Consider the following 16,067-nt stretch of genomic DNA (forward strand, 5'->3'; position numbering starts at 1 on the left):
ACACATTTAATATTTATATTAGTCCTTTTAGCACCTTTGAATCTAACTATCCAGGGGAAAGAAGTTTGTAGCCTAAACTTTCACAGATAGTTTATTTCATGAGACACATGAAGTTTCTTTTTCATGAATAGCTCCTTTTCTGAAGCATCTGGAAAGTATGTAGCTTATCCAGTCAAGGGGCTAGTGTTTTGAAAAATAGATTTACTAAAGTATGAACTCAAAAGATGGATTCGTTAGAAAGCTGAAGTTACACCATAGAGATAGGTCTCTGAGTCCAATCTCTGTTAAACTCACTATGCAATTTTATGAAATCACTACCTTTCTGTTTCCATTTTGTGTCTCCACAAAATAAAAACAGCAGGAGCCTATTTCACAGGATTATTGTGAAGATAAACACAAATGAATATAAAGCACTCTGCAAATGAAAAGTGCTTCTCTCTCTGTAATGATCTGTTGAAAGTATGACTACATTTACTACGTAATTCAGTAAGCCTAGAGTGCTGACCACTTAAAAGCAAGAGTCAGAAAATGCTATGTGCTATTTGCTTTCAAATGTATTTTGTCCCTGAAATAAATAGGAGCATAAGATTAACAGCTGACAACCAGCATGTTTCAATAAAATACTAAAACACAAATGAAAACAAGTCAGTCTGTATGCTTTGTTATAGAATTAATCTATATTAATTATTGGATGGAAATGCTTGCAATGCAGGAAACTTGACATAAAGTCAAGCTTTTATCCCCTTCAGATAAGGTAAAGTTAATAATTTGCACTCTGATATTCAGAACAGATTCTATTATCATGAAACTAATCAAATTTCAATTCTGAACTTAAAAAAAATAAATTAAATACAAAAAGAGCATCTACAGCATAGAATGAGAGGCTTGACTGCTATATAAAGAGTATGAAGTCAAGGTTTTCCTTCAAATGTCCCCCCTTACAGATAGTTTTCTGATCTGAAAATATGCTCATTTGGTACCAAAATCAAACCTCAAAATGGTTGTTAAATAAAAAGAAACTTCTCTATCTTCCAGTCCAGTTTACATAATGTAGAATTGGAAAAGGGAAAAATAAGGGAGACAAATTCCTTAGCTGTGTGGAAGCTTTCTATAGTCTGGAAATATCACCTTTCCCCTACTTCCTATTGCAAAACAAGTTACATTTTGTTTTGCATGTCCTAGGAATCACAAATAAGAAGAGAAAAAAATCATAGTTTCCTCATTTTCGTTATAGCAGTAATGGGGAGTAATGACTCCCTCTAGCTAGTAATTTAGGTATTGTTGCCTTAAAAAACCTATTCTATTAGAAGTGAATGTATATTAAGAGGTAGGCCTTATTTTTATGTGACTTAGTCCCATATAAAATTGCCCTATTATGCAGGAAGGAAATGGAAGGATGCATGAGAAAACGTGATTTCTTATACAGACATGATTCTCACCTCGCTTCTGGTATATTTTATAGAACATGTCAGAAGTGACTATTTAGAAATGCTAAAGGACAGAGAGTAAGTCTACCCTAATTATATTGCTTTATCTACTAAAATAAGAAGATTTCCTCTCAACACATAGCTACTGCATTACTGTGATGTCATTTAAATGCTTAATCCACTAGCCATCTTGTTTCAATTTTTAGGTAGGTGATCTTCAAAGACAATAAAGTTTTGAAATTCAGAATGAAGATAACATGGTTCTTCTAGATTCAGTTTCTTCCTCTGAATTCTTGAAAATTCTGTCTCAAAAAAGCAAAAATCCTTCAACAAGGAGCCAAATCTGATTTACTGTTTTTGACACAATCTGCATACTTGCTGTGTGACAAGCTATCCATTCAAAACTTCCAAAGGCAAGGAATAAATTCAATTTACTATTTATTACAAAATAAATCAGTCACAAAACCAAAAACAGAATGAAATCATGGTACTCAGATTAGCTTTCGATACAGTGTTTTCTGCATCCTGGCAGTTTAAATAAGGGCAAGCTGGGAACTGGAAAACAGGGGTTACCAACTGGAATGGGGAGGTGTCAAACAGGGTAATCTTTTCAATGTTCTGGCTCCTTCAGTTATTAATAGTTTTCACAGAAATACCAGAAATTGCAGTTCAACAAAAAGATAAAAAATTCATTCACAATAGCCAACTTTCTTTCCTAGCCTATGTATGAAAAATTTCCAATTTACACAGATAAGACTGTTCTGCTGGAAAAGGAAATGGTGAGCAAAAAACAATCCATTCTACATTACTGCTGCACAGCTACAGCAAGTTTTCTATGTTGTTATTACTCAACTTTTCAAAAGAGTATCAAATCAGTCTTGTACAGTTGTCTTGCTATCAAAATATAAACCTTACTAAAGATGCTCTACACACTCCACAGTCTCTTTATCAATATATAACCTTCTTTCCTTGCTTCAACATATGAAATGTTAAGTTAATATGACTCATCTATTGGCATCACATCAAAATTGCCCTGGAACTATCAGAGGCCCTCTGAGCTAGCTAAAGAATTTACTGACACACACATTATTATGCTGACTTCAGAAGACAATTCACCAATATTAACAGGAGGAAAAACGTATGTTTCTGACTTGATTTGCCTTTCAAGCACAGCTGCCATACTGATGAGTAAAACAATTCACTACATTTTAAAAGTCAGACAATTTCCTACCCCACCCAGAAAAAAACAAATTAAAGCTGCAGTGCAATTAAATTTAGCTTCTCTAATTTTGGGGAAGAATGTTAATCCCAAGCAAACCTCCAACAAGAATCAGAAAACACAGATCATGATACAAAACAAAGTTTTATAGTAAATGAAATTAAGACAGGATGAAATTGCAAACTTAAGTCACATACATGATTTTGTACTGATAAGATTCAATGAGAAAAAGTTTGACATTTATATTTTAATCATGTTCCAACCCATTTTACTTTTCTTGAAAAATACTTATTATTTGTAAGTTTTGCCTTCAGGACATAGTGACCATGAAGTCAGCATAAAAATGTGTATGTCAGTAAATTCTTTAGCTAGCTCAGAGGGCCTCTATTAATTGTCAATTAATGCCTATAACAGAAAAAAAAATTAGGATTCTGGGGTCCCTTTTCATTTCACCCCATTTCAGAGCCACAATCTATGTTGTCCCCATCAGTACTATGTCATATTATATTTATTAAATATAAAATGTACTACCCAATATTAAATGTGAGAAAGTATATTTTCTATTTTAGAACGTGCTATCCACAAGCTAACTACAAATTCCATGATCATGATCTCTTTGGAAAAGCGGGCTATAAATAAACAGTATTATTATTATTATTATTATTATTATTAAAGAAAAACACTGACCTGACATCTGTTTGAGCTCTTTCTCTCTCCCCCCATTTCTCTTCAGTTAAAGTGTGTGTCAGTGAGGGAGAGAGGGAGGTATCTCACAAATACCTGTTTATTTTTTAAAACAACATGCATACAGAGACTTCACAGTCTCCACCTTGTTGCTGAACATCTGTAGTAAGGAAAGTTAACTTAAGTACCTCTTTCCTGAACGGTAAGCAGTAATATGCACTCTAGCATCATGTGACAGAAGAAACAGTTGTTTAACCTGTTCTCTGATTCATGCATTATCTCTGAGACCAAAAGTGAAAGAGTAGAATATGGTTGTTTTAAATACTGAAGACAAGAAATATATAAAGGGAGATGATCATGCCAGCACATATACGATAGAGCATAAGATCTCTCAAGTCCTTCTCACAGTGCTGAAAAACGTAGCTTATCATCACTAGAAAGCAAAAGTGAAGACAATAAGAACCTGCTCCAGCTCATCTGAACAACTGTAGTAATTATCATCATCACTTTGATCTGAAAAATCCTTGTGAGTTTCATTGCTTTATCACATTACAACAATATGACAGCATGATGGTGCAATAGCACCGGCAGCAAGCCCGCTGTACAGCATGATGCTACATATGTCTTTGTGTCATGCCATCATACCATCGTGGCAAATCCGCATTTTTGCATGTCAAAAATAATCAATTAATGACTACTTCTTGAGCTTCAAAACAGTAGTTTTTTGGGTGCAGAACTCTGATCCCACTTTCTCTCACAAAAATCCTGTGACTGGGTGAGTGGTGGGCAGGCTGGATGTGTGGCCAGCTAGTACCTCTCTCACAATTCCCCAGGAGATTTGAGCTGGGTGATTGTTCTAGGAAGATCACATCAGTATCACGTCACAACAACAAAGCACTCCCTAAAATATTAAAGTATGCACTGTAAACTATTTTTAAAAAGAAGTTTAGAAAGGCATTCAAATGAAAAGGTAAGGACAAGTTGTTTCATCCACACAAGAGGTAAACAAATGATGGGGGTAGCGTGGCCAGTCCACCTTCTTTTCATGTTCAGTTTCATATGATGAAACAGCTAGGCACTGTTATGACATCTTTCTGGTATGCTGGCATACAAGCAAAAAGAGGAAAAAGGAGGAGGAGGACCAATCATGAAGCTAAAGGGCGGGATAGGCGTGAAGGCTGTTGACTCCATACTGTACCTGTACTGTGGAATTGAATCTGTGTGTAGTGTTTTTAAATTGCGAGATTACTGCGGAAATGAAGAATGGTGCTGTACAATTCATTTCCATCATATTAATCTCTGCAGCCGATCAACACGCCATAAAGGTAAAATGCAGTAAAGCTCTCAGTGTTACTTGTGGTTTAGTCTATTACTGATTTTACCTGCAAACTGACGGGAAAGGATCTTCAAAATCATTTTTACATTTTTTAAAAAATAGACTACCACAATACATTTCTTCAAACACACTGGCTCCACTGCATATAAACCATGGCAACACAAAGAACTGAGTTGGAGAAAGCAGTGCTAATGTCTGGGAGAAGCAGGTGGAACAGAGAAAACCACTAATTCTGGGGAGGACCCATCTGTCCTGACATTTACTACAATTTCCAAAAAGCAATCTGATTCATGATGGCATCTAACGAGAACAGAATTTTAAACATGTTCCAGTCATGTACTAATGCTGCAAAGAAATCATGAGATACCACTATATACAAGGCACTATTCACAGACTACTACCAATTTCTTCAGAAGAAGCACAAAGAAATAATTTCCTGATGTAGTTCCAAGGACACAGCATTTGATAAAATCAACAACAACTTGGCACAGTTATGAACAGTATCTCAGGCTCCTGAAAACAGACCAGACTACCTTTCAACAGTTAGAAGTAGGAAGGCATGGGGACTTAAAGTCCTCAAAAGATCTCCAGGCACTTGTTTTCTACAGTATCTGCTCAAAGCTTCAGGTCAGGACTAATGTTAGACATTTAGTGGCTGGTCACCAATGTGTTCAGCCAAACTGGAGAGATGCAAAGTTGTGCTCAGTGGCTGCATTGTTTTTTGTTGTGTTTTTTAAAAAATTATTATCTGCAGTTGGTTGGAATGGAAGCAAGGTTTTTATAGGTGGCTTCCCCTCACCCCAATTTCCAGTGTGATGTCACTTTTATTAGGTAAAATCAGTGAAACACAATTTCACTATGAGTTAACATTACAAAACACAGTAAGCACTTAAAATATTATAAAAAACAACAATGAAGAACTGTTGTTGTTATGCAGAAATATGCTCTGCCACAAACTTTGCTACTGTAAATTATGATTTGCTAAACAAGACTGCCTTATGGACTCATGCACTTCCACCTTTCTTCACCAATTCTCTAAGTTTGCCATGGCAGCTAAAGTAGCAAACTAGTTTCAGCACCATATAAAGCAGGGGTAGGCAACCTTTTTGAGCCGGGGGCCAGGTTGCTGTCCCTCAGACAACTGGGGGGCGGAAGCCGGGGGTGGAGCTTCCACCCTCCGGGGGGCGGAGCCGCATGCCAGGGGTGGGGCATCCACCCTCCAGGGGCGGAGCCACATAACAGGGGTGGAGCGTCCACCCCCGGGGCGGAGCCGCATGCTGGGGGATGGGGCTTCCACCCTCCAGGGCAGAGCCACATAACAGGGGTGGAGCTTCCACCCTCCAGGGGCGGAGCTTCCACAGAAGCATCATCATAATCATCACTACCACCACCTCCACTGCTATCATTGTTACAGCAGACCTTTCAGCAATAAATGCACCAAAAATACACAGAAATGCACTTTGGAAAGTCACACTCATCCTCCTCTTTCTCATTGAGAGGGGATTTTGCACACAGAACACCAAGGGCAAGTGAAAATAATAATAATAATAATAATAATAATAATAATAATCAGTTACAAGCATGGAAACTACTAAAATGCAATTCAAAATAAAAGGCAGGAAACATGCACTCTTTCAACCCAGAAAAGCCACAAGGTACTACTGAGAGGGCATTTTGCAAAGAACACCAGGGCAATTAAATAATAATATTAATATTAAAGTTACAGGCATGGAGATTACTAAAATGCAATTCAAAATAAAAGGCAGCAAGCAAAGAAAAGCCACAAAGTACTACTGGGAGGGCATTTTGCAAAGAACATCCACCTAACCCCCTCCCCCAATGAACCAACCTGTGGCTGCAGCTGCTCCTCTGGCTCCGTTTCTCCCTGGCTTTGCCCTCCTTCTGCTGCCTCCTCCTCCTCCTCCTTTCCCTGCTCTTAGGGAGGAGGAGGAGGAGGGCGAGGTGGAGCCTGCTGCAGGCCCACTGCAGCCCCTGGAACCCTGTTGGAGTGCTCTAGGGGCTGCAACAGGCCTGCTACATGGGCGCCGCCATTTTGTTTTTCAAAAGGGCGGCGAAATCTCGTGTGACCTTTGCCATCCTGAGGTCTCGCGAGATTTCGGCCGCCATTTTGAAAAACAAAATGGCGCCCGGAGCGGCAAAAAAACGGGGGAAATCGGCGGCAATCGGCAGGAGTGCTCGGGGGCCGCTTGGAAGGCCTTGGCGGGCCGGATCCGGCCCGCGGGCCGCAGGTTGCCTACCCCTGATATAAAGAAAGCAGTTTGCAAATCTATTCACTTTTCGGTCTAGATTCATGGTATTAAACATATTTTTCAGAGACAATGTAAAAAACAACTAGAAAGAACCATGCAGAGGAGAGAATCTACACACCAAGACAGATATCACATCTGAATCTGCAAGGCTACTTCAAATACTAGCATATGGTTGCACGTAACTGAACTGAGACAATGCGCAGAATCATAGAGTTGAAAGAGATCACAAGGGCCACCCAGTCCAACCCCTTGCCATGCAGGAAATCTCAATCAAAGCATCCCCGACAGATGGCCATCCAGCCTCTGTTTAAAGACCTCTAAGGAAGGAGACTCCACTACACTCCAAGGGAGTGTGTTCCACTGTTGAACAGCTCTTACTGACAGGATGTTCCTCCTAATGTTGAGGTGGAATCTCTCTTCCTGCTGGCTGAGTTTGACTCCCAGCAAATATCAGGATAGTTGAAGTCACCCATCACTACTACATCTCTCCTTTCTGAGTGTGTAGTCATCTGTTCTAGAAAAGCATCATCCAATTCCTCAATCAGGGGTCTGTAGTAGAGTCCCACAATAACAATCTTGTTGTTTCCCTCCCCTTTAATTTTTATCCAGATGCTCTCCAGCTGGCTTCCAGGATTGATGTCCTGGATCTCTTCACTGGTGTAAATATCCCTGACATACAATGCTATTCCTCCTCCTTTCCTGTTTGGCCTGTTTCTCTTAAAAAGGTTATACCTCTCTATTTCTACATTCCAGTCATGAGACTCATCCCACCAGGTTTCCATGATGCCTATTGTATCATATTTGTTTTCTTGTGCTAGAAGTTCAAGTTCATCTTGCTTATTTCCCATGTTCTGTGCATTAGTGTAGAGACATTTAAGACCATGTGTCTCATTTACTTGTTGCCTATGGAAGTTTTTTTGCCTTCCACTGTTGGGTCATGCACTGTTTGCCTTATTCCCTCTATGACAGTTTGACTATTTTCTCCAGTTCTTCTGCCTTCCTTAATATTGTCTCCCTCCCCCACGAAACTCAGTTTAAAGCCCCCCCTGATCAAAGCTTTCTGCCAACTGACGTGAGGTGCAACCCATCCCTTGCCAGAAGTCCACCTCATGAAACCACAGCCCATGATTCAAGAATCCAAATAGTTCTTGGTGGCACCATCTGTGGAGCCAGTTGTTTACATCTGTTATTTTCCTCTCCCTTCCTGGACCATGCCCTTCAACTGGCAGAAGAAATGAGATGACAACCTGTGCATCCATCTCTTTCAGCTTCTTCCCCAGAACCTCGTAATCCCTTCTGATAGTCTGAAGGCTGTGCCTTGCAGTATCATTGGTTCCCACATGGACCAAAAGGAAGGGATAATGATCATCAGGCTTGACAAGTCTTGTCAGCCTTTCTGTCACATCTCGGATCTTAGGCCAGGGAGACAACACACCTCCAAAGACATCTTGTCAGGCCCACAAATCACTGCTTCTGTACCCCCAGCAAGGAGTTGCCCACCACATGTCTCCTCCGAGGCTTAGCAGTGACTATTCCCTGTGGTGGTACTCTCAGGCTCCCCTGCTCTGTCCCTGAAGTCTGTCCATGCTGCTCTTCCTCATCATCCCTGATAAGGGAAAGAGCTTCAAATCAATTCTGTAGCTGCAAGCTCCCAGAACAAGTCCTGATTTCCCTATTTCTGTGTGTGACATTCCTCCAGCTGTAATTCAGAGAATGTTTTTTTCTAATCATAACTATTTCCCGTAGTAATTACAAATGCTGGTTTGCACAGACACTTCTTGTACAAAATCAACACCAACAAAAAAGATGCAAAAGACAACCTATGCTGGAGAAGTCAAATCAAAGTACTACAATAAATGTCCCATGAAAAATGTAATTCCATGCATAAAGAGAGAAGGAGTTACTCAGGTTGCAAGAACCCATCATCATTGTGATAAGCATAATTTGAACAGTGTTTATGTCTGGTTGTGCTAAAAAAAACTTCTCAGTGGTTCAGTTCAAATTCTGCTCAGCATTCCACCTCTAACGAAGGAAAGCAAGTACTTAGAGAAAGCTCACAAACCTAATATGATAGCAAAGACCTTGCAATTGGAATATCTTTTTGGGGGACACTATCATTTATTTGCTCTCCTCACCAGCTGAACCTGGGGAACTGATCTAGCTAATATAGTTGATGGTACTAGATAGATTTATTCTTAGACTTTTGTTGTTGTTGTTGTGTGCCTTCAAGTCGTTTCCAACTTATGGCAACCTTAAAGCAAGCCTATCATGGAGTTTTCTTGGCAAGATTTGTTCAGAAGTGGTTTGCCATTGTATTCCTCTGATGCTGAGTGTAACTTGCCCATGCCCATGGTCATCCAGTGGGTTTTATGGCCATAGTCTCTCAAACCATGGTCGAACGCTCAAACCACTACACCACACTAGACATTCTAGACAGACTTATTTATGAATTACTCTCAACTTCTTCAAAGCCATTTGAGCTAATAGCCATTATCACATAATGAGACTATAAAATACCTAATTAAATTATGTGCTGTTTGAAGAATTTTCTTTCATATATCCTAAAACTATTCCTGATTATATAATAAACTTTAAAAACTTCACTCAGACTTCTGTAAAATAACTCTTCTGATATGTTCAACACAATCAAAATTCTGAAACAAACTTTCCTTTTGCAGAAGCCATGCTAATTCTTATTCAGCAATGATTCTAGTTTCACATGTTTGACAACTGCTCTCCTAGTATTACTTTCAATCAATTTATGTGCAATGTAAGTCTGCATCACTACCAATTTTTTAAAACTACAACGGCTACTCCTTAACTCAAAGTTAAATGCCCAGTTTTGTGTTACATTCATTTTTCAGCTTTTTTAGAACTCTCGTGTTAATGCCAACATGCTATTTTGTTTTAAGTGTAAAGATTCATCCTTTTTCAACTCTGATTTACACACACACTCACACACACACACCAGGTTATACCACTATAATTTTGAAGTTTAACAAACCACATGTAGAGATAGGGTGTAATAGTTAATTTGTTACTTAAATCATGGTTTAAAAACACCAAGAGACAGGAGCTATTTAAAATGAATAATTTAAAATCAAGACAAGTTAAATTAAGTCAGTAATTTGATAAAGGAACATAGATTCAATTTTTAAAATAAGTGCAATTAATATATTTATAGAATCATACAGTTGGAAGAGTCCATAAGGGCCATCCAGTCCAACCCCCTGCCATGCTGAAAATCTAAATCAAAGTATCCCCAACACATGGCCATCCTGCCTCTGTTTAAAGACCTCTAAGGAAGTAGACTCCACTCCACTCTGAGGGAGTTTGTTCCACTGTCAAACAGCCTGTACTGTCAGGAAGTTCTTCCTAATGTTATGGTGGAATCTCTTTTCCTGTAGCTTGCATCCATTGCTCCGGGTCCTAGTCTCTGGAGCAGCAGAAAACAAGTTAGCTCCTTCCTCAATATGACATCCCTTCAAGTATTTAAACAGGGCTATCGTATCACCTCTTAACCTTCTCTTCTCCAGGCTAAATATCCCTAGCTCCCTAAGTCGTTCCTCATAGGACATGGTTTCCAGACCCTTCACCATTTTAGTCGCCCTCCTTTGGACACACTCTGGTTTCTCAACATCCTTTTTAAATTGTGGTGCCCAGAACTGGAGACAATATTCTAGACATTATATTAAATTCAGATTTGCTTTAAAAATACTTGTCTTCAGGAGTATTTCTCACCCCATGGGAATACCAAAGTTTTGCAGGGTATGAAAAAATCTATCATGCCCATAGTCTTATTTGTGAGCACAAAGCTTTCAAACACCCAGAACCACTTACAAGAGGTGGAATACTTGTTCTGAACAGTTGTTAAGACTCCTTTGCTGTTTTAAAAGTGGAATACATTTGGATCTTCGTCTCCACAGGGGGGATCCATTCTGGAACCTCCTCCTCCCCACACACACACAGATATGAAAAACGCAGGGCGTCAAGTCCAGTTGTCCCTAATGGCAGTGCAACATACGTGTAGCTGTGTGCATATGCCACCATTGGTGACAACAGAGCCTGCCATCTGTGGATGCTTAAATCCATGGATGGCAAGCTCACAGAAAGTGAGACCCCACGTATAATTTTATGTCTTACAAATACTGCTTCTCTTATTTCAAATTCAAAACAAAACAATCTTGGTTCGAAGACTGTTTAGGATATATAAATGTTTTGTTTACTTGCAGGAAAACCTAGCAATGGTATCGTGGAAAAACTTTCTACTGCAATAACAGAACAGTCACTGCTGAGAGAAAAGTCATTCAATGAAGAATTATTTGACATTTTAAAGACATCCAGACTATGCCACTTCAATGCTGCAATAGTCCTTACAAGCAAATTTTCTTCACATGGTGCTTTTTCTATTGGTTTTCTTATCCACTGGCTTTTCTTATCAACTGAGTATGTGTATTCATGTACAGCTTATTCTGCCAGATAGTGCCAATGTACACAAAGTCTTTGGTTAGCAGGCATTCTGGCAATCCTAAAAAAAGTTGTATTCCATCACATTTCAACAAATGTAGAAGTAAGGTTCACCAAATGCTCTTACTGAATTGTAACCAAGATGAGTTTCCCATAGTGTACCATGCTGCCTGCCCCTGTAAACGTTTCCTTTCAGATGATATGCTGTCCTGACAGTTTGGCACCATCACAATGCAATGCCAGCTTTTCTAGTTTATCTTGCTTATACTGCCAGAATGAACATTTATTTCTGACCTCAATCAACCTTTATCAATTCTTAGATCCGTCCTAGGTCTATGCCATATTCAAAGCTGCTCAAACATGACAGCCAGTTAATCAGTGACTTGGTGCAATGCTTGTTTCCTTGTTGTTGAGCCATAAGTGCCTTGTGAGTTTACGAAATCTTTTCATGCTCATCACTATTTTGAAGAGAAAGCACCTGGGACTGGATACCACCTTCTCCAAGGATTCAAGTTGTCCATGATACACCTACATCAGGAGCAGAAGGCCAGTGTGTGCTTTCAAGTCAGTGATGTCAAGGTGTTTCCATTCAAGGTATTTCCACTTCATTGTCACTTTCATTCTATGCCTGATACATAGAATAAAAACGACAGAAACCCCAATGCATATTGTACTGCTCTACTGGTCTCATATATTATGTGGTAAAGAAAGCTGAGAAAAATAGTTTGAATGTTTCTAGCACTGATTCTTTGTTTGCATCCTCCTTTGGTCCAACATGTTCCTGAATGAAGTCTCTCATCTCTTCCATGTGTTCCCGGAAGCTTTTCAAGAGACTCCTTCTCAACTGTGCTTCTCAAAAGTGCTTGCTAAATACTCTGAAGGAACAATGTCTGCAGGTTCTGAACAGATTTCTACAGGTAGTCGGAGTGCCTTCATCTTTAAGTATGCAGAAAACTCTTAGAGCTACTCTGAAAGAGCCATCCCAGAATTTACTCTGAGGTCCAACATTTTATTTTCACTGTATTACCAGACTGCAGAACATAAGGAAAAACAACTATAGCTATATCTTCTGAATTATTCCATTTCCCCACCCCTACTTCTATCACTGGGAAGTGGCTTCTCCCATCATGGTAATATGAAGCAAATTAGTGTAGAGTCATATTTACTATCCATACCACCACCAAAACTATTTGGAGGTCTTTAGTACATTAACAAACCTACTGTACATGGAGCAACTATGGTTTTAATACTTGTGAAGTCTGCCTCTTCTAGGGAATCATAAATGCCAATGTTGCCCTGACTGCAAAGTGATGCTTCTTTTTGCTTTCATGAACAGAATGCTTCACTATCTTAATCAACAATGCATTGTTTATGGAGGTGGAAGGGTTTCAATATAGTTGTCTTCCAGTTCCTCTCTGTTTAACTAATAGGATGAGTTGTTTTTCACCCAAGCTAGTTTCTCCGTATCCACCACAAAATGGCATGGGAATTTTTTTTGTCCCAATACGTTAATCTGGCTAGGGCAAAAAAAAAAAAAAACTACCAGTAAATCTGTTTTATTTTTTAAAAGCACTATATATGGCAGATAGCTGAAACTCTTGTTTACACACACCAGGGGACAGTGTTGGAAAAATGTCTGCTTTATATGTTTAGTTCTCTCTGATTGTCGAAAGACAATGTAGCTCTGGGGGAATAAACTCTCTTGTCTGGATGTGAATTAAACATTCAGATTACTAGAAGTTTACAGAATTATTTTACTGCTTTAATGTTGAGGTGTCTGTGCAAGCTTCAAGCACTAGATAAAATGTATTTTGCCCATTACTACTTTGTCCAATACTTTTTTGTTGTTTTGCTAAATGTATCCAACAAGAGCCCATGTAGTGACTGCCCACACTTAATTAACTTATTTTCACTCAACAAAAATTTAGCAGTTGTCTTGGTAGCTGGCAGGAGACATGTTTTTAGAACACGTTTTATAAATATGCTAGGTTCCCTACCTGTTTCTCACTCAATGCTGTGATTTTGGCTTGAAGTTCATGAAGCTGCTTTTTCAAATCAGCATTCTGTGTAGAAAAAAAAAATATTTATGTGAGAAACTATTCCACCTCTTAACATAGAATCATAGAAGGACAACTTAAGAAAAAGTATGTCGTAAATATTAAAGCACCACTAGGTCATAGTAAGTCAGATTGCTTAAATAACTCAAAAGTGAAGTGTATTTGAATTGCTTTGTGCTACAATTGTTCAGCGGATCTTTTCAATGCTGGGGGACATTTTTGTAACTGGTGGAGAAGGCACAATATAAAGTGTCATTCATTAGAAAGCTTAATTAACAAGAACTTGCAGAGGCACTTTAAAATATACAGCACAAAAGCATTTTCTTTCATGGGATGTGCTGCACTAAAGAACAAATGAATAATTTCAATAAATCTGTTTAACAGAAAATCCTCACCCCACCTCCAGAGACTTCCCCCATGAACATTTTTTCTTGAGAATTCCATGCATGTGCTGTGTACATGACATGACAAGGAAAGAAAGAAAATCTATTGATTTCAAATGCTAAAACTGTAGTGAATACATATTTATAATAAATACCCATTAAGTTATGGATTGGCATCTGCATCAACTCTTTGTATCAATCAACGTCTTTACAGATTTTATCATAAAGGCAAGGGTTCTGTACCAGCAAACAGCTAACAAAGATACCAAATATGTAGTTGAAACATCCACATTTAATTCTCAGGAACAGAGTCCACTCTATAATAAGTTACTATTGTTGTTATATACTCATTACATACTCTTATAGATTGTTCTGCTTCCCTTTGAAAAATGAGCCAACAAAAGGCAACATACAAGCAGTTCTTACAGCTTTTAAGAATGGTATGAAGAGTGTGAACTAAGCATACTTTACCTGTGGATCTTGCTTCATTTGGGCAACCAATTTCTAAAAAGAAAAGACAGACACGTTAGCATTTTGCACAGACAACTGAAAGTTCTTCTGGAGTATTCCATAATGATTATCCTTGACTTAAGTTCAATTTAATCAGGTTTCAAATGCCAAAAAATAAAAATTAAAAAAATCTTGAGATGTTAAATGCATGTATAGAACTGTAGCTTCTCATAAAATATGTTGCCTATTACTGCTACTATTATCTTCATGTTTAAGCAGGCTAGTACTGGGAGCAAAGATAAAAGTTACTAAAATACTTCTGGGGAAAGTCTTTGGAAAAAGAAGAACTTAATCTAAGTGATCTGTCATTGCAAACTAGCATGCTTTTGTCCACTGCAGGAAGGAGCAAAGAGAACCACTTTTAGTATAAATGCTATGTGTTTAGATAATCAAAATCTTGAGAAATAACTGTAGGTATTTAGTGTATGTGATCTTCACAAAGGGTGGTGGTGTTAAGAAGAGATTTTGTTATTTCCCTAAAAGATCTGCAGAATATAATCTTTAGAAACTACATTGTGGGTTTTTGTTTTCATTTCCAACCTAAATAACAAACCTTCCCAACCTTTTCTATGCTCTGCGCTCCTAGGGAATGTTTGATTCACACCCCCTACAAAATTAATATTACAGTTGGCCCTCCGTTTTCACGGGGGATCCGTTCCAGACCCCCCTCCCCACAAAAATGGAAGCTTGTGCTTATTCAAGTCCCATAGGTTTGAATGGAGCGTGTCCCTGTGTGCGTGGGAAGGACATGCGCACCACTGCAAATAGCAGAGGTCGCCCTTCCGCATATATTCAATATATCCTCCACAATAGGAGGGGCGACTGCACATTTCTGAGAAAATTCAAATGATGGAGGTGAGACAGGCAAGTGGAGAGGCCCAGAGGGTTGAAATACTTTAAAAAACCTGTTGTTATTTACGAATACAGGATGATTATGTCAGATTTAATTATTTAAAAGCAGTCAGGTACTTACTTCACTGTCATTGTTGTGTGTCTCTAAGTCATTTTGACTAATTAATTAATATCCTTAATATATACAATACATATATTTCTATATATGAATATATTCCTACATTCTATTACATTTTAACAAGTTATTTTATATTTCCATTAAGTGTCCCCCTTCCCCGGAGCCATTTCCATCCTTATATTCCATCCAGAATTTCACTTCATCTTGTGGAAGTAGTCTTCCATCTTCTTTTCTCAATGCTTTCTCAATAAATTCTTTCCAAATCCCCTCAAAATCGTTTCTTTTCCATAGTCCTTTTTTTACTTTCAACTTACATGTCAATTTATCATTATTAATCGCTAATTTCCATATCTCTTTATACCAATCCTCCACTTCTGCATTTATTTTCGTTTTCCAAAACCTTGCTATAATTCATCTCATTGCTGTAAGCAAACTTGTTACCAAATCTTTTTCTTCTTTTTTCCATTTCTCTGAGTTATATAATGATAACAAAACTATACTCGGTCTTTTATCTATTTTTATATTCATAACATTTTCTATTTCTAATATCACTTTTTCCCAAAATTTTTCTACATACAGTGGACCCTTGTTATACGCTGGGGTTTGGTTCCAAAATCCCCTGTGTATAACAAAATCCGTGTATGCTCAAGTCCCATTAAATATAATGCCATAGCAAACTGGTGTCCCTTATAAAAATGGAAAATCAAGGTTTGATATTTGAAATTTATACATTTTCAAAACGTG

At 38.3% G+C, this 16,067-nt stretch overlaps 1 protein-coding gene across 5 annotated transcripts in view; it reads right to left on the reverse strand.

Moving 5' to 3' along the window:
* LOC149314637 (PHD finger protein 21A) overlaps positions 1 to 16,067 on the reverse strand; it is a 179,396-nt gene that overhangs the window by 97,511 nt on the left and 65,818 nt on the right. For all 5 annotated transcript variants that reach the window (XM_089521524.1, XM_089521526.1, XM_089521525.1 and 2 more), the window contains 2 exons: positions 14,315 to 14,347; positions 13,401 to 13,466 (listed from right to left, as the gene is read on the reverse strand). In XM_089521524.1, coding sequence (XP_089377650.1) covers positions 13,401 to 13,466; positions 14,315 to 14,347 — 99 coding nt within the window. The remainder of the gene's footprint in view (positions 1 to 13,400; positions 13,467 to 14,314; positions 14,348 to 16,067) is intronic.

The sequence above is a fragment of the Sceloporus occidentalis genome, unplaced genomic scaffold (assembly GCF_023333645.1).
Source record: "Sceloporus occidentalis isolate IW3139 unplaced genomic scaffold, rSceOcc1.0.p SCAF_4, whole genome shotgun sequence".
Lineage (NCBI taxonomy): Eukaryota > Metazoa > Chordata > Lepidosauria > Squamata > Phrynosomatidae > Sceloporus > Sceloporus occidentalis.